The following is a 19705-nucleotide window of genomic DNA, read 5'->3' as shown; positions in this document are numbered from 1 at the left end:
CACTTTACAGTAACACTTAAGCAGCACCGGGTGTTCTCTAAGGGCTTAATAAATAAAAGTTTCTGGAAATTAATGATTACCCGTGCAGGAAAATGGTAAGACCAACTGCAAAATCAGAGATTTCCTTTCATTATTGGTCTTGGGTCCTGGAATGACCCCAGCAGGTGAGCATCAGAATCAGGAGAAAGGTCAGATCAGGGCTCAGTCCTTGGTCTGCCCTTTTCTAGCTGTGTAGCCCAAGGCAAATTCTAAGTTTCAGTTGGATTCTTTTTTTTTTTTTTTTTTTAAATAGAGATGGGGTTTCTCCATGTTGGTGAGGCTGGTCTCAAACTCCCAAACTCAGGTGATTCACTCACCTTGGCCTCCCAAAGTGCTGAGATTACAGGCGTGAGCCACCGTGCCTGGCCGGGAAGTTGGATTCTATAACTACTTGGGCTCCTTTTGGCTCTTAATAGTCTAGGATTTGATCAAGTAATTTATATGCTCCCTGAATAATAGGCGGGAGGATGAGAAGACAGGTTCATCTCCCTTCAATTACAGGAATATAAAGAGGATATGTCTTTGAAGACACCTGAAAGAGGAACCAGGAGGATAAGCTGACCCATATGAGACCCATGAAACCATGTGGCCATTCACCAAGACTAAGAATTTTCTGACTTGGATAGTAATTCCTAAGGAATGATATAAATACAAAATCTAAATGGGATTCCAGCATTCATGAAGGTGTAATACTGGAGATAAATTTAGCAAAAACCGAAATCTTCATTGGACTTGTGTCATCTCTGAAAGGCAGAATTGTCAATGCTTCTTAAGACTTTGCAGCAAGGTGGATTTGTGAAGTCAGTAAATGTTTCATTGCAGAACAATGATGAAGTCAGAACAACTGTACCTGGAACACCCTCTTCAATAGCACAGTTCTAAACACTGAGCTTGGCGGAATCTGTGTTTCGTTTGTTTTTTCCAAAGCACTGTCAAACAAAAGCTGTTGCACACATTCATTGTAAGTGGAAATACTACACTCACCCTAGCACTTGTCATGGAAAACACCTCTCCCTTCCTATGAGAGGACATCTAAGCCTTCAGAGATATTAAAGGAAATTCTAGAAAAAGAAGGTGTAAGATAAGCTTCTCTAAAGCAGTCCTTAATCTCACATCCAGATGTCCAATGTTATTCTTGTTCTCTGAGACGCATGCAGAGCCTTAATACAAGAGGGTGCAGATGCAAACATTTGGAACTTACTCTTTGTTCATGCCTTCAAGTAGAACAGCTGAAATCCTTTTTAACCTGTTTGCAAACTCAGGCAGGCCTTCTGTAATAGCACCCACCATGTTGTTGGTAATTAAGGACAGGCAGGCAATAACTTTCAATTGATTCAGCTTTTCTGTCAGTTCCTGAAGACGTGCTCCATCTGTCATGAGTGTCTGACATATTTATTTAAAATATAAAAATAGAAAGTGTAGCTCAATATCATGAAAACAAAAAATAATCAATGTCATTTCCAAATTCCCATTTTTACCTGATTTTTGTAAAATCATTAAACCACATGAAACACAGACCAGATGATTCAAAGTTAGTAAGAACTAAACTGCTGGGAAATTTGGGGGAAGAACAAAGTTACTCACCTCTGGTAATTCTTTTTTCTGATAATCCCACTGTAACAGTTTCAAGTAACTATTATTTAGCACCAAAGTAGGGCTCAGGCTTGGCTTGGAGGTATTTTCGGCCCCAGGAGTTAAAGCACTCTCAGAAAGAGAAAATAACTCTTCATTTACAGATTCTTTTATCCATTCTGTAGTCTGATCAAGAGCACCTAAGAGAGAAAAGGCCACATATTTGTTCTACAGTTGATTGATCCCTTCACTGGTGTATTCATTTAACAGATGCTGTGTTGGGCGCTGGGCATGAATGAAAAGACACAGCTGTGCTCTGCAAGGAGTTTACAGTCCAGATGGAAAGATAGACCTGTAAACTAACAATCAGAGTACAATTAATACTAGTAATTGTGGGAGAAGAGGCTGTCCAGGAAAGAATCAAAGAGGAAAAGCTCTGTACATGCTCTAGAAAAGAGAGCATATGGCACATTCTAGATGCCACAAATAAATCTGTATTGCTGGTCCACAAAGAACTAGGGGAAGAGGGTTGTAGTAGATGGCATTGGATGGGTAGTTTAGAAGCCAGCCTTGAGTTTGTGCAGAGAAGGTATTTAGAAGGCACTAATTTTTACACAATTTTGGTAAAAGGTGAAAGATTTATACTATCTGAAGAGAAAACAGTATAATTGTTACCAATTTTTAGGTCTTGGGACCACTTTTAACATCTAATTAGAGATATGCCTTTCCCAAGATGAATGTGCTTGCTCACGCACACATGTCCACAAACAACTGTCATTCTCTCTTCCCAGATTCATAGTCCCCAGGTTACAAACACCAGTGATGGGGAATGGGGAGTTTTAAATAATATTATTTTCTTTTTCTTTTTCTTTTTTTTGAGATGGAGTCTCGCTCTATCACTTAGGCTGGAGCATAATGATATGATCTTGGCTCGCTGCAACCTCCGCCTCCTGGGTTCAAGCGATTCTCCTGCCTCAGCCTCCCGAGTAGCTGAGACTACAGTCACACACCACCACCCCCAGCTAATTTTTGTATTTTTAGTAGATGGGGTTTCGCCATGTTAACCAGGATGGTCTCAGTCTCTTGACCTCTTGATCCGCCTACCTTGCCTCCCAAAGTGTTGGGATTACAGGTGTGAGCCACAGTGCCTGGCCTTTTTTTTTTTTTTTTTTTTTGAGACAGAGTCTCGCTCTGTTACCCAGGCCGGAGTACAATGGGTGATCTCAGCCCAAGAAAAATTGCGTGGAAAGAAAGACTGAACTAGTGGAGAGTGTAAATTGTTGCAGTGGTTCAGACAAGAGAGTAAATGGACAAGGACAATAGAAGTGAGGGGTAAAGAGAAGAAAGGTGAGAAATATTTAGGGGGAGCACCCACAGGTCTTGGTGACCACTTACACGTGGAGTTAGAAAGGAGTATTCTAGGATGACTCCCAGATTTCTTGGACATCTAAATGAATGCCTGTGCCATCTACCAAGATATGGAATATAAGCTAGAAAGGTTCTGAAATAAATCCTTCTCATAACTTTTCTAAGGCTACCACCAATCTCCTGGTTGTCAAATCCAACAAACATGTCCTTCCTATATTTTCTAAACATCTTTGTAATATAGGCATCTCTTAGTACAGCACTCCTGAAACTATTTTCCTGGCTTCTCTGATACCACTCTGTCCTGGTTTCCCCTAGCTGTGCTTCTACGTCTCATACCTGGATTGAAAAGACAAGATGAGAAGACAGGTGCATCTCCCTTCAATTACAGGAAGATGTTCCTCTGCCTGTTCTTTAATATTGATGCTTCCAAGCACTCTACTCAATCCCCATTGATTTGGTACTCTTCCATCTCACCAGAACATCTTACTCATTACTATGGTTTTTATTTCCGTCCATACCCCAGAAGGCTCCCAAATCTGTATCTCCAGCCCTCACTTGTCTCCTGAGCTTTTGATTTCCTCATTTGTTGAATGAGCAAATGGGAGAGTCACTAAATATGAAGTTGAGCAGAGATGCCCAGTGTAGCACACTGCTACATAGTGTTTCCAACATCCAGATACAACAGGTACTTTATACCTGTTGTATGTACAGTCTTGAGATTCTTTAATCTCAAGACTATAGGCAGTAGTAAGATAATTTAAAAGTGATGAGTTATTAGTATTTGTTTACCTTTACTTTATAATTATTATTTTTTCACACATGTAGATATGCTTATATTTATAGATATAATAAATTCATACAATAAAATGTTCAGCTCTTAAGTGTTCAGTTTGGTGAGTTTTAACTACTCTATATACCTATACAACTACCACCTAAAACAAGCTATAGACCATATCCATTATCCCACAAAGTTCCCTTCTCTCCCTTTCCAGTCAAAGTGCACCTCACTCAACTACTTTTAACACCTAACTGCATGAATTAGTTTGCCTTCTAGAAATTCACATAAATGGAATCATAAAGTACCTAGCATAGTGTTTCTGACATTTACCCACTTTGTCTTATGTATCACAGTTGATTCTTTTTAGGGCTTTAAAAATAGCTTTTAAATTTTGAAACAGCTTAAACTATTACAAAATAAAAGACTTAAGCAGTTGTGAAAGTAGTACAGACAGTTCCTACCTTTCACCCAGCTGCCCCCAATGATAGCATCTTAAATAACTACAGTATATTGTCAAAATCAGGAAACTGACATGGGTACAATACTTACTGATTTTTATCAGTTTTTACATGCATTCTTTGTGTGTGTATGGTTCTAAGAAATTTTATTACTTATGTGGATTCATGTAATTATCAGGATACTGAACTATTCCATCACCATAAAATATCTCCACATGTTACTTCCCGGTAGGCACACTCTCACCTCAACCCTAACTTCTGGTAAGCACTAATCACCATAACTGTGTCACTTCAAGAATGTTATATAAATAGAATCATGCAATATGTAGCTGTTATAGGCTGTTTGTGTCCACCCGCCACCCAAATTCCTATGAGGAAGTCTAAACTTCCACTGTGATGACATTTGGAGATGGAGACTTTGGGAGGTAATTAGAGTTAGATGAGGTCATAAGGGTGGGTACCTTTAGAAGAGGAGACGAGAGAGCTTCCTCTGTCTCTTTCCATCTGCACACACTGAGAAATAGGCATGTGAAAATTGAGAAGGTGGGTGTCCAAAGTGCCAAGAAGAAAGCCCTCATCAGGAACCAAATTAGCCGGCACCTTCATTTTGGACTTTCAGTCTTGAGAATTGTGAAAAATAAACTAATATTGTTTAAGCCACCCAGTCTGTGGTACTTTGTTATGGCAGCCTGAGCAGACCAATAAAATGACTCTTGATATTGGCTTTGTTTTCTAAGCACCCATCCAAGTTGGGTGTATCAATAGTTCATTCCTTTTCATTACTGAGTAGTATTCTATTGTATGGATATACCACAGTTCACCCATTTACCTGTTGAAAGCTATTTTGGTTGTTTCTAGTTTGGGGCTATACAAGTAAGGCTCTTATGAATATTTATGACAGGTTCCTATCATAAATATTCATAATTTATGAATATTTGAATGAATATGTGAACGTAAGTTTACAATTCTTGGAGATAAAGACTCAGTATTGCAATTGCTAGGTTGTAGGTATGTTTAATAAGAAACTGCCTAATGATTTCCCAGAGTTTTACCTTTTTAAAAATATATTTAATTGTAAATTTATATAACTTAATTTTTAGTAATGGCTGGGTTTACTAGCTCACAAAATTCCTTAAAGTATAGCAAATGGCTTCCAAGTCTGTACCAACCACATCCAGCATACCACTGACAGTGTCCATTTCTAAAATTAATTATCTGTCAAACAAAGGCCAGTATAATTAGGCAGACAAGTCTTTTACATTTATTCCTTCAAACAGATTTGACAAGAACACAAACATAAGTTGCAGTGCAAAGACACTGATCAGCAATAGTCAGTTCCATAACAGAGTTTAGAAAGCAAGGGAATGAAGCAGCAGCTTGACTGAGGAGTCAAATTTGCATTGCAGATGAATGAATTTCAAGGCAGTGCAACCTCTGCATTGCAGATGAATGAATCTCAACTTAGTGCAACCTAATATCAAAGCAATCAACATGTGACTAAGAACTTGTGCGAGGCTCCCCCATGCAGAGTAAGTGGCTGCTGCAATAGTTGGGAGTGTGGCATCTGAGCCAGGCAGTCTTAACTTCAGTCTAGCCTTTACCCCTCATTAGCTGCATGCCTTGGGCGGGTTACCTAATGTCTCCTCAGTTTCCTCATCTGTGAATTGGGGATAATAGCATTCTTCCTGCAGTTGTGGTAAAGAGTCAACAAATTATTACATGCAAAACACTTAGAACCTTTTCTGACAGAAAGGAAATGTCCACTAAGTATTAGCAATTGTTAATATTCACTCATTTAACTCTGTAAACAACCTTTAAAGGGGGGCATTATTGTTTCTAGAGGGCCCAGTCAGGTTCTCCACCTGATACACAACAGCTGCCTTATTATTGAAGTTGCCTCAGACAAAGTGATCACCCCTGGAAAAAAAAGAATGAGTAGGCTAAGCTGTAGGTTGGTTAAAATGAGTTTTTTTGGGGAGCTTGGCTTTTTTTTTTTTTTGTAAATACTAGTTAGTGTGCTAGCTTGAGAGAGCAGAATCTCAGCAGATCCCCCTTAAAGAAAAGCAAATGCTTTAAAGGAGATGTTATCCAGAAAACAAGAAGAAACTGAAAATCTAGTACATGTGGTATGATCCCCGGTATTCGGAAAGGGCTATTCCAGACGTCAAGATGGGAGAGGGAGTGGGAAGCAGTGAGGAAGAAATCACTGAACTTGAGTTTCATACTTAATTTGACCTCAAAGACTACGTGTCAATGTCCAGTTAGATTGTCTTTCCACTTTAGACTAATTTATCAAGTTCAATTCTTCTGGATTAAAAATATGTATCACTGGAGATGAGGTGTTATACTTGAATTCATTTAATTTTTAAGCATATGGCACCTAAATATTACTATAATATAGGTTATTAGGTGCCTAATAGTTATTATTAGCAGAATTCCCTTGATATTAGCAGTTTCTATTAAACAACTCACACACAGTTGCTCCAAAAGGTGCCTCAGCAAGGCTTGCTTCTGCAAATGGAAACGGCCCCCTCCAGACAATAGAAAGAAGGCAAGAAGAAGAAAGCACCCACTAGCAACCATGACTAGCTGAAATCAGACTGATTCCAAACACAAAACATTCCCCAAGTGCTCAATGGCCACCGAACTTCCTTGTTTATTGGGGCCCAAATTTCCCTGGAGCATGAAGATGGTTCCTTGGGCCATCATGAAATGGATTCATTCTAACTCTTTATTTAGGGTCTCAACCTCAGCACTACCGCCATTTTGGGCTGGATAATTCTTCATTGTTGGGTTCTGTCCTGTTCACTATAAAATGTTTAGCTCTACCTGCTAGATGCCGTTCCGTAGCCCCCGCCCCCACCCCCCACCCTGCCAGGATGAAACAACCAAAAGTGTCTCCAGACACAACTAAATATTGTGGGGCAGGGGCCAGTGGCAAAATCACCCCTAAGAGAACCACCTTGAGAACCACATTAAGAACCACTGATTAGATGACAAATAGTGTTTACTTACTTTTGTTCATGAGTAGTTATTCTAACTTTGAATAAAATGTCTCTTCCATCAGGAACTAAATGAAATTTAACATGATAAGGCTATTCCAGAAGGCTTAAAGTTTGGAGGCAGTAATTCTCTACTGGGCCTTGTCTGCCTTAGGGCAAAATTCACTTTATTTTGCTTTAGACCCAGTTCCAAGGTTAACCACTAGAAACAAATTGCTTTTTATACCACAGTACTTACAAAATTATATATTTGGTAGAATTTATAAGGTGACAATTGCCAAGAAATACAGCCTGAACACAGGTGCAGACGACAGAGAGAGAGAGAGAGAGGAGAGAGAGAGAGAAACAGACTGAAATTCTTCCTCAGACCCAGCACTTGAATAGGGATAATTTATGAGTAGTTCTGTTTGCCACGTTATAGCAACACCACCCCCAGGATTTCACAACTCTGTTTCTCCTCAGTTGGCAAATGTTGTTTTTGGTTTGCTAGTTCTGTTTTATAAAGATGTAAAAGACTTGCAGTCTTTCATTTAAAAGACATCCAACTGAGAGAGAGTGAGTGGAAATCATCGCGAATATAATTACAATGTGGTGGTAATAAGCATTTATACTGCAAATTTAATCATTTACAGCTGACACTTTTAAAAGCCCATTTAGTTATCTTGAACAAAAGAACAGTGGTTCTCCATCCTGGCTGACTTTAGAATCACCTAGGGAGCTTTAAAGAGAAAAAAATGTTCATGAGCACAGCTCCTGGAGACTGATTTATTCTGAGACAGGGCTCAGGCCTCGGTTTAAACAGTCCACATGAATCTAATTTTTAGTCTCACTTGAGTTCGACTGGTAAAGCAGAAGGAGCATGTGGTTAGAGTGAAATATTGGCTTTTCTCTTGGGGATCTGCAGAGACTTCACATGCTGACTTGGTGACTATGTGGCTCCAAAAGCAAGGTCAGCTTCATGAGGCACCTACAACCTCGGCTTTTCCTGGGGACAGGGTTAAGAGTTTTTCCACTCATTTGTTTATTCAACGGAAATTACCGAGCACCTACTCAATCCCAGGTATTGTACCAAGTACTGGGGATTTGAAGGTGAATAAGCACAGTCCCCGCACTTAAGAGGTTCCTAGTCTAGTAGAAGGGAGAGACAGACACTAGAACAAGTAATGGCATTACAGGTGCTTCTACCCCAATTTTCCATTCGAAAAATGTAGTTTCCTTATCCATGACATCTGCCTAGCAACGTCTCAGTTTCCCTTCTTTTGGTGCTGGTTTTCTCTGAAACCATTTTCTCTGGTTCCATGTTTTCCTTTGTGAGTCTCAATTCAGAGGCCCTGTCTTCCTGACCAGAGGCTGGCCGAGTGGAGTCATATGTCCACAGACTCCTTCCCGGGATCTGAGTGGTGAGAGTGTTCAAGGATGGCCCATGTTTGCCACCCACATTAACCATCGTGACAATGGAGCCCTCCTATTCCTTGGTTTTTCCTGTCCAGATTCATGACACTCTTCTGATTTCTGATATTTTGGGTTTTCCTTGGGTTCTGTGAACTTCCTCCATCCTTCCACTCACTTCCCTTTGGCTAAGTCAGCTGGAGTTGGTTTCTGTTGCTTGCAATACAACTCAGGTAATATAACACAAAACTGAAAAGTTCAAGGAAGGCTGAATAAGTAGTAGCTTGGTTTAATCTGGACTTGGATTTGGGAGACCTGGTTCCCAGTCCTAGCTCCACTGTTTGTTTGCTTTGTTTTGAGATGGAGTCTCGCTCTGTAGCCTAGGCTGGAGTACAGTGGTGCAATCTTGGCTCACTGCAGCCTCTGCCTCCCAGGTTCACGCAATTCTCCTGCCTCAGCCTCCTAAGGAGCTGGGACTACAGGCTCATGCCACCACACCCAGCTCATTTTTGTATTTTCAGTAGAGAAGGGGTTTCACCATGTTGGCTAGGATGGTCTCGATCTCCTGACCTCGTGATCTGCCTGCCTTGGCCTCCCAAAGTGCTGGGATTACAGGAGTGAACCACCACACCTAGCCTCCACTGTTTACTTAGCTGAATGACTCTGAGTCTAAGGAGGTCATTGCTGAGCATAAGTTTGCTCTTCTTTAAAATGTTCCATAAATATTTCTTGAATGCCTTATGTGACAGCCGAAGGCAATCACAATAGAGTTTCATATATTCTGAAAGAGATATTTATGTCCCATAGAAATGTTTAAAGAATAACATGAAATAAAGTTCATCAAAACATTTGATCAGATATAAGGTATTATCTAAATAATACCTTAAAAAGTACTTACGGCCTCCACCCAAAGATACTCTCTTAATCTTTTCACAAATAATTTACATGTTGGATCTAATGTGGTTATCTTGTTGCTGCTTACTAAGTACAAACAATCATTCCTAAGATTTTCCTGGCTATATTTAAAATACACAATTATACAAAATCTCCTTTTAGGCAAAATATAGTATTTTCCTGGAGCCAGTTCAGAAATCTAGAGTACTTCTCTGTATTAATTTTCTAATAATTCTTACATAATTATGTGTACACAGAAATCTAACACTGGTCCTTCTGTGTGATGCTATGAGGCTCTTATTTTGATATTGGGGCACAGGGACCGACTTTTGGCAGAGTGACTTGGGGGCGTAATTAACAGCTGACATACACTCTGCTTCTGGGACTCCTGAGTTCTCTTGCTGAGCAATAATGACCTATATGCAAAGCTGGGTTTGCTCTATTCTTAAATCTCTGAAAATATCCAAGTCAATAAAAAAGGTGCAAACGGATTACAGGTCACTAGGCTGGGTTTTAAAAAGAGAAGCAAGCCAGGTGCAGTGGCTCATACCTGAAATCCTAGTAACTTGAGAGGCCAAGGCAGGAAGAAGCCAGGAGTTAGAGACCAGCCTGGACAACACAGTGAGACCCCCATCTCTACAAAAATGTTTTAAAAATTAGCCAGGTGTGATAGCACACGACTATAGTCCTAACTACTTGGGAAGCTAAGACAGGAGAATCCCTTGAGTCCAAGAATTAGAGGCTACAGTTATTTATGATCATGCTACTGTACCCCAGCCTAGGCAATAGAGTGGGACTCTTTCTCATAAAAAACAAACAGAAAAAACAGAAAAATAAAAGAGGCAAATAATTTGAGATGAACAAAATCATAATTCACCCTATTAGAGAATTTGCTCAAGATTCCAAGCTATCTTGATTAAAGACATGGGTGCATTTGCACATGTGTTTACATACACATGCACGCAAACAAAACCAACCATTCAGTCTCAGGAAAATGCTGCTGTGGAAAGTTGCCACAGTTCATGTTTCAGATCCAGGTTTGATGTAGGGTTCTACTTCCCTTTACTCCCCCCTCCCCTTTGAAGCTAAAACAACATAGCCCTTGAAGTCATAGAGTTTTTGTTGTAGAAGGATCCTTAAAAGTTATGTGACTGGGTAATTGGCTATCCAGATGACTAAATAATCTGCCAGATGATGTGAGAGATCCCTCTGCAATATCCCCCACTGTTGATATCTTGTTTGAAGAGAGGCAGGGTTGCACAGTATCTAAATGCACACGCTTTGAGGCAGAAACACATCTGGGTTATCCAGGCTCTACCACTTACTAGTAGTCACCTAGGCTAAGTACCTTAACCACACTTTCCTCAATTGTAAATAGGGGGTGGTAATAGTACCAATCTCATAGGGTTGGTGTCATGCTTGAATGAACTAATAAAGTGGTATAGTAAGGACTTAGCATGTAGTAAGTGCTCATACAAAATGATAGCTAGCACTGACTACTGCTATAATAGAGGCCCATTTCAAAGTCAAAACAACTGCAATTGTCAGGAAGATCACAACTGGCTGTCTGCTTCCTCCCTCCCATGAATCCTAGTCTGCTCTACAGAATTTCACCAGTCTCTGAGTCACTGTCAACAGGCAGGGTGGGTGGGGCCAGGCATGGCCCACCTGAGTCTCCTTGTTACCAAGCATAACATGCCCAGCTTTCTCGACGGTTCCTCATGTGGCCTCCATGATCTGTATGCTCTCCCTGGATGTGCCCCTGCCTGCCAGGGTCCCTTTAAATGTGGCACCTGTTTTGTCTTTTTAGTATAAGGCCACTGTGTTGATTATTTGGGCAGAAACCACCTAACGCAGCCTTAAAGAGTGGTTTAACTCCAGAGGTTGGTGTTGTCAAGAGTTTGCCAATGAGCAATTAGCCAGCCTCTTGTCAGCTGTGTAACCTCTGGCATCCTAGTTTCCGTGCCTATAAAATAAAGGGGATAACAGTATCTAATTCACTGGGTAACTGTAATTCAGTGAGCTAAGACTTCTATTCCTATTCTTCCTTGATCCCCTTCCAGGCTGTTGTTGTTGTTGTTGTTGTTTTTTTTTTTTTTTTTGAGACAGAGTCTCACCTCAGCCACTCAGGCAGGAGAGCAGTGGCACAATCTTGGCTCACTGCAACCACCATCACCTGGGTTCAAGTGATTCTTCTGTCTCAGTCTCCAAAGTAGCTGGGATTGCAGGTACCCGCCATCATGCCCAGCTAATTTTTGTATTTTAGTAGAGATGGGGTTTTACCATGTTGGCCAGGCTGATCTTGAACTCCTGACCTCAGGTGATCCACCTGCCTTGGCCTCCCAAAGTCCTAGGATTACAGACGTGAGCCATGGCGCCCGACCCAGTCTGGTTTTAATGCACACAAATCCACTGAAACCATTCTCATCAAGGTTGCTGACAATCAGCATACAGTCAAATCCAACGGTCAAGTTGGCCTGCGTCTTTCTTGCCCACTTAGCAACACTTGTTGTATCCAATTATGCCTTCTTTCTCCAAACATCTTCTTCACGCATCTTACAGGACACCCCCTCGCCTGACTTTCACACTACTTCTCTGGCTACTCCTTCATAATCTCCATTGCTAGATCCTCCTCCTTATCTCAACTTCAACTTCTAGATGCTGGAGTTTCTCATGTCAGTCTATTTCAGATCCACACTCACTCTCCCTACGTAGTCTCACCCAGCATAATATAATGGATAGGAACATGGACTGTGAACCCTGCCCTCCTAGGTGAGCTCCTATACTTTTAAGGTGTGTTATACAGGCCAGTGACTTAACCGCACTGTGCCTCAGTTTCTGCACCCATAAAATGGTGGTAACTTCATATAGTTGTTGTAAGGATTAAATTAGTTTGTACAGGTCATGTACTTAGAATGTGGTAAGGATTTTGTGTTAACTAGCACCCAGTTCCATGGCTTTATATGTCACACATATACTGATGATTCCCAAATGTATATACAGTTTCCATTATTCCTCTAAACTTGTCATTCGTATCTAAATGCCTGCCTGACATCTCCACATTGATGTCAAATAAAATCTCAAAGTTCGTATTACCAAAATTGAACTCTTGATTCCATGTCATCTCCCAACCTTCTTTCCCCTAGTCTCCCCAGTCTCAAACTGTATCACCATCCACCTAGTTGTACAGGCCAAAAACCTTGAAATCATCCTCCACTCTTTTCTCCCTCAACCAACTTTCAGCAAATATTACTCCACATTCGAAATGTATCCAGAATCTGGTCTCTTCTCACTCCTTCCACCACCACCAGCTGGAACAAGCCACCATCATTTCATGCCTGAACAACTGCAATGCCACCTAATTGGTATCTCTGTTTCCCTCTTTGTTTCCACACAATCTATTCTGCAGCCAGGAACAAGAGTATTCTTCAAAAATGAAAATCAGATATTGCTCCCCTGACTAAAACTCTCTGATGACTTTCTACCACATGTGGAATGAAATCCAAACTCCTCTCATCTACTAACAAACAATGCTCCATGTGACCTGCCTTTATCTACTCTCAGCCTCATCTCTTACCACTCTCCCCTTACCTACTCTACTCCAGTCACAATGTCTGCCCTGTGTTTGTCAAGCTCATAAGCAAGTTTCTGCTTTAGAGTCTTTGTACTTGTAGTCCCTCAGGCTAGCGCATTCTTACCCCATTTTTACATGCCCTTTTCTCATTTCTTTGCAAACTTTACTCAAATGTTACTTATTATAGAGACCCTCCTAGTCCATCACATCTAAAAAACAACCTGTCCTCACTTCTGACCCATTACTATACCTTTACTCTATTTTTCTTCATGGCATTTAATAATACACCTGACAATATATGTTTGTTTGTCTTGCCTGCTAGAATGTAAGCTCCCGGGGGACTGCAACTATATTCCATTTTGTTCACTGCAGAATCCACTGTACTTAAGCGGTGTCTGAAACACAGGAGGCACTCAATAAATAGATCTTGAATGAATGAAGAAATGAATAGTGCTTAGCACAGTTCCTGGACAGAATAAACAACTGTAAGTTTGTAATATCAACTTTTAGAAGATAAAAAAAAAAAAAAGTTTAATAGAAAGGCCAAAATTCTTTATACTATATATGTTGTCAAAAGTTAAAACATCACATTTTAACCAAATTTCAATATAAATACACGTTATATTATACTTACTTGGAGTTTCTTCCAGAATTTCCTGGAACTTGGTTCTCTCATATTCCACCAACTGGCGTTGAAGGTGTGGTCTAAGACTCATAATTGTAAAATTGGCCATGTCCATTTTCATGAGGTCCAGAACATGGAATATTTGTCTACAAATTTTAGAATTAAAATAGAGATATGGTTAAGAAGTTAAGCTGAAATCCATTAACAATGATCTATGTTCTAGGCTGAAAACAATAAACATCCTCAAAATGGTTTTGAAGTTCCAGCTGCTATTTGGTAGGGTCATGTTTCAAAGAAGGTCACATGTGTGTACTGCAAATGTGTTCTTCCATAGATCTCACGAGTATTTACTGGAAGTATAAACAATCTTAATGATATAAGAAAAATTCAAAAAGGATTTTTTAGTTTTTTGAGATGGAGTTTCGCTCTTGTTACCCAGGCTGGAGTGCAATGGCGCGATCTCGGCTCACGGCAACCTCCGCCTCCTGAGTTCAAGCAATTCTCCCACCTCAGCCTCCCGAGTAGCTAGGACTACAGGCGCACGCCACCATGCCCAGCTAATTTTTGTATTTTTGGTAGAGACGGGGTTTCACCTTGTTGACCAGGATGGTCTTGATCTCTTGACCTCGTGATCCACTCACCTCGGCCTCCCAAAGTGCTGGGATTACAGGTGTGAGCCACCGCGCCTGGCCCCAAGAAGGAATTTTCATCTGAAAACCCCTGAAATTTTAAATAGCCTGGACACAGGGCATATGGCTTCTATTCCTTAGGGAATAAGAAAAATTAAAAAAAGAAAGGACAATGCAGTATGACACTGAGGAAAATATTTCCTTTTAGAGTTAGGCAGCCTCGTGCTCAAACCCAGCTTTGCAGCTGGCCAGATTTGTGGGTGTACACAGTTAATCAGTCTCTCTGAGCCCCAGTTTCCTCATCCATGAAAAAGGACAACCTAAACCTTGGAGGGATGCTCTGAACAGTCAGTGAGATAATGATCATAAAGTGCAGGGGGCAGTGGCACCCAGTAGGTGCTCAACAAATGACCACGATGAACACCACAGATCTGAGATCTTACTAAAGTAATAAGACAATTAAGAGGCAAGGATCCCATAACTGAGGAATCACAATCTGCCAGAGCCAAGCACAACTCTAAAGATACCTAACACCCATCTGACAGAGTGTGTCACTTTGAGAGTCTATCAACCTGCCCAAGGTCACAAAGTAAATTACCCACTACAGGCAGACTGGTCTTTCGCCTAACTTTCCAAAACAATAACATAAAACTCGATTCTCAATGTGGCCACCACACACAAAAAAGAAGAAAAGTCCACTTCAATGGCAAAAAGTGTTACAGACTCTTCTTTCCTCTTGGATCACAAGGAAGTTATCGTCTACAGGGCCAGATGAGATCCTTACATAATTTGCACTCCACTTCCTCAGGAAGCTCCAGCAGATGCTCCCTCCCCACAGTGCAGATCTGTGGCTATGAAAAGTGTTTCCAGGTAGTAACTACCTTTCTCAGCTCCCCTTTCAATCTAGGTGGGATCATGTGACTAGTCATGGTCAAAGGGAATGTGTCACTTCTCGGCTGAGGTGGCTACATATTGCATGTCTTCCCCATGGTCTCTTCCCATTCGCCAGCTAAATGGAGAGGACTCTCAGGACCTGAGCAAGGGTAGAGCCAGGCACAAAAGGAGGTTGGGTCCCTGATGGCATGTGGAGAGCTGCCTGATCAAGAACCCCTGAATTGGACTGTAACATGAGTAAGAAACAAACTTTATTGGATAAACCACTGAGAATTTAGGGTTTACATGTTATAGCAGCTAGTGACCCTAACTAATAAAGAAGTCACAACTAGATCAGGTACCTTGTCAGAGGCTCTGTTAAGACCCTTTACTTCCCCTTCCACTTATCCCAACTGTAATTAATTGTTCAAGGTCTTTCTCACCATTAGACTCCCTAGAGTCAAGGATTATATCTTTCTTTTTCATCATTGCATTTCCAGGGCCCACTACATGCCAACTAACAACCTTGCCAGATCATTCTATGTGAAAATTCTCTGCATACAGCAAATAATTGACATGCTCTCTGTTTATGTGGTTTTCTTCTAGGGTCAGTAATTTATTGGGGTACTAGTTGTTATTATGTGTTCCCCAATGCCCAATTTCCCTTCTGAATGAACTCAAAGATACTCTAAGAAAATGCAAACATCAAAAATGCTAACCTCAGCACCTCCACGATGTTGCCAGTAGCCCTTAACTCTCTGATATCGTTATCTCGCACAGGAGCACATAGCTTTCCCATCGTACTGATGACATAGTTGGCCAGGCCTTGGATGTCAACAGCACCATGCTCAGCCTGCTGCCTAATGAGGTCTGTGTCCAAAACTTCGCAGATCTGGTTGCAGAGCCGGTTGCCACCGGGAGTCAGAAACGAGAGAAGAATCTACAGGGAAAGAAAAATTAACAGCATCATGACATGAATAAAAGCTGTCACTTTTCACTTCAGTGTCTAGACGACCAAGCTCGCTGCCCATATTTTAGTGCCTCATTTGCCACGGAAGTTGACACTGACTGTGTGGCGGATCAGAGGAGCATTCCAGTGTCTCAACCCTAAAAAGAAAGGTCTATCTTCTGAATTAAAGTGCCCCCACCATGGGAAATTCCTGCTCCTATCAGAATAAAAACAACTGAAAACACAGTAAGTCCTCACTTAACATTGCTGACAGGTTCCTGGAAATTGCAACTTTAAGTGAAATGATATATAATGAAACCAATTTTACCACAGACTAATTGATATAAACAATGGTTAAGTTTCTGTAACATATTTCTGGTCACAAAAAACATCAACAAACTTCTCAATAAAGATCCCAAACACTTCTAATATTAAACACTGAGATAAATGTGAGCTATACATACAAGAAGAATTAATTTAAAAAAAAGATAATTATTTACCCAATTTTTGGTAAATCAGTGAGTGACAGGTTAAATCAGGGAAGAAACGTTTGCAAACAAAAACTGTTAAGGAACACCTCCTCCACCACACAGTTCAAAAATACATAATAACAATTATGGCAGGCTCACTGAGCACTTTCATATTACATTGTTTATTGTCATGCATCTGTATGATTATCGAATACTTTATGAATTTTTATGTTAACAATAATTTGTATTCATTCATTTTCCAACCTGCTTACTCCGGTTCAGGGTTGCAAGTGTCCAAAGCCTTCCCTGGCAGCTCAGGACACAGGGCAGAAACCAACCCTGGACAGGATGCTTCCCACCACAGGATGCACTCACTCACATACCCACACTCAGTCAGACTGAGACCATTTAGACTTGTCAATGAACTTAACAGACACATCTTTGGGATGTGGGCCAAAGAAAAACTATGCAGACATGGGGAGATCACCCACACTCCACAACGATGGCAGCTCCAGCTAGGAATCTTTCTTCTTATCAATGTTATAAAGAAAATACACTGAAACAATATGTAACATCTGAAACAAAATGAACATTTTGTTTCAAAAAATCTACAGGTAAAAGTTCAGGGAAGAAAGAACAAGTTGCAGATCATGACTCCAAAAGAACTCTTTAAAAAAGGATAGATGAGGCTGGGTGTGGTGGCTCACGCCTGTAATCCCAGCACTTTGGTAGGCCGAGGTGGGTGGATCACGAGGTCAGGAGATCGAGACCATCCTGGCCAACATGGTGAAATGCTGTCTCTACTAAAAATACAAAAATTAGCTGGGCAGGGTGGCACACACCTGTAGTCCCAGCTACTCGGGAGACCGAGGCAGAAGAATCACTTGAACCCAGAAGGCAGAGGCTGCAGTGAGCCAAGATCACGCCACTGCACTCTAGCCTAGGCAACAGAGAGAGACTCCATCTCAAAAAAAAAAGGATAGATGAAAATATCCCATGGGGTCCTTAAGTATACTTTACGTATATAATATTTATCATATATGAGCAACCTACATTTTGATTATTCAGTTAACAGAGGACACTGCTTATCCATACAACACATGCTTAGGAGCATGCACTCTGAGCCAGCGTGGCTCAATTCAAGTCCCTCTCTACCCTTCAAAGCTGGGTGACCCTGCATGAATCAGAAAAGTTGTTTTTTTTAACATATAAAATAAGGATAACAGGAGCAACTATTGCACAGTGTTCTGATAAGAAGAAATGAGCAATCTAGTGCTCGGAACAGAGCAAGTGCCTTGCAAATGTTAACTAAAATTACAACTGTCACCTCATTTAGCTCTTATGACTACCCTGTAAGTACTCAGGAGATAGAGACTTAAAGAGAGAACTCATCACTAAACCAGGACAACAATCTAACTCCAGAATCTCTGTGTTGTAAGCATCACCCTAAGCTGTGTCCACTGCACTATTTTCCCAGCCTTCACTCTACTCCAGGAGGTGCAGGATGAGGTAAACCCTGCCAGTGAACTTGCTCCTTTTTTGAAAAAGAGTGGCCAATACTAAAGGACATAAAACAATCTTTGGGGGAAAAAACTGCTATACTTTCAATATCTGTGTTTCCTTCTGTCCCCAAATTCATATGTTGAAACCCAATCCCCAATGGAATGGTATTAGGACGTGAGGCCTTTTGGGAGGTGATTAAGACATAAGGGTGAGGTCCACATGAATGGAATTGTACCCTTATAAAGTGACGCTAAAGTGTGCTTTGCCCTTTCTGCCACGTGAGGACACAGCAAGAAGGCACCACCTATGAATCAGGAAATGAGCCCTCACCAGATGCCAAATCTGCTGGTGCTCTGATCTTGGACTTCCCAGCCTCCAGTACTGTGAGAAATAAATTTCTATTGTTCATAAGCCACCTGGGCTATGCCAGTCTGTTACAGCATCCCACCTGAAGTAAGACACTAATTGACGCAAACAACACAGCAACTTGCCTCTCTGATTTCTTCAAACAGTTTGATGGCATGTTCAAACTCAGGAGGGTCAGCATTTAGTTCTGAAGCCAAGACGTCCCAGAAGGCCTGGTGAACAATGTGCTTCACTCGACCAGCCAAACTATAACAATGAAAGGGATTGTTGTTTAAAATAAGCATCATTTTTTTTCCTGATTATGAAAGAAATATCCTCACTGTAGAAATCTTAGAAAATATTTTTTAAAAACAGAGCAATTGTCCTTAATCCCATTATTAATCTTTTGAATATGTTTCTTGTTGAATGCATTAACAGAGTTAAGAATATATATATAAAATATGTACTTTTCATTTAATATTCTGTCCTGTTTTCCCTAGACCTTGAAAATGCTTTCGATAACTTCATAAAATTCTGTCTAAAGATATTTCAAAATTTATGTAGCTACTCTTCTATATAGATCTTTAGACTGTTCTACATTTTTGGAATGAGATGGCAAAGTTGCTCTTCCTCACCAGCTGAAATTTCATGGCATGAGATAGAACAGATTGGCCCCAAGGGCACATGCATTTGAACGCCTGCCAACTAAAGCTTAGGTGTCCCATTTAAAGTTAGCCAGACCAAACTGCCGAAATAGAAGCCTTCCTAGGAAGCGCTCACAATAGAATAAGTGACCACTTGGCTTCACCCTTTATGTCAATGCCTTAAAATAGGTGCACATTAAAATACACATTCCTACCTAACTCCTATACCATTTAGTAACAGCTTTTAGGAAACCACGTATGTGTCTGCACTGTAATTACTGATGAAGCTGTTTTCCCACAGAAATATACCTTTCCCAAGCAGAGGCCGTAAGTCCATCTAGGTACTTACCATTGTGCCTAGCACAGTGCCTGATACATAGTGAGTACTTGACAAATGCATGGTGAATGAATTCATAATTTGGTAAGTATATCTCCTAAGTTTTCTTCTTAAAGTACAAATACCTATATATATAATAATGCTATGAAAGATGAAAATTAGCTTTTGAAACATGAGTTAAAGTTTGTAACTACAAATATTATATTCTACTCAGCAACTTTAAATATTAAAACTTATTCTAATTGCATGAGGAAAT

At 40.6% G+C, this 19705-nt stretch overlaps 1 protein-coding gene across 6 annotated transcripts in view; it reads right to left on the bottom strand.

Moving 5' to 3' along the window:
• Positions 1 to 19705, bottom strand: part of TCP11L2 (t-complex 11 like 2) — a 47177-nt gene that overhangs the window by 11349 nt on the left and 16123 nt on the right. For 5 of the 6 annotated variants that reach the window (XM_032300154.1, XM_032300131.1, XM_032300165.1 and 2 more), the window contains 5 exons: positions 18615 to 18735; positions 15921 to 16141; positions 13709 to 13845; positions 1624 to 1811; positions 1241 to 1422 (listed from right to left, as the gene is read on the bottom strand). In XM_032300154.1, the coding sequence (XP_032156045.1) occupies positions 1241 to 1422; positions 1624 to 1811; positions 13709 to 13845; positions 15921 to 16141; positions 18615 to 18735 (849 nt within the window). Of the gene's footprint in view, positions 1 to 1240; positions 1423 to 1623; positions 1812 to 5450; positions 5901 to 13708; positions 13846 to 15920; positions 16142 to 18614; positions 18736 to 19705 lie in introns of those variants that run through there. The other variant, XM_032300174.1, reaches the window with a different exon arrangement.

The sequence above is a fragment of the Sapajus apella genome, unplaced genomic scaffold (assembly GCF_009761245.1).
Source record: "Sapajus apella isolate SASKATOON/1434 unplaced genomic scaffold, GSC_monkey_1.0 scaffold2, whole genome shotgun sequence".
Classification (NCBI taxonomy): domain Eukaryota; kingdom Metazoa; phylum Chordata; class Mammalia; order Primates; family Cebidae; genus Sapajus; species Sapajus apella.
This window is presented reverse-complemented; position numbering and strand designations above follow the sequence as displayed.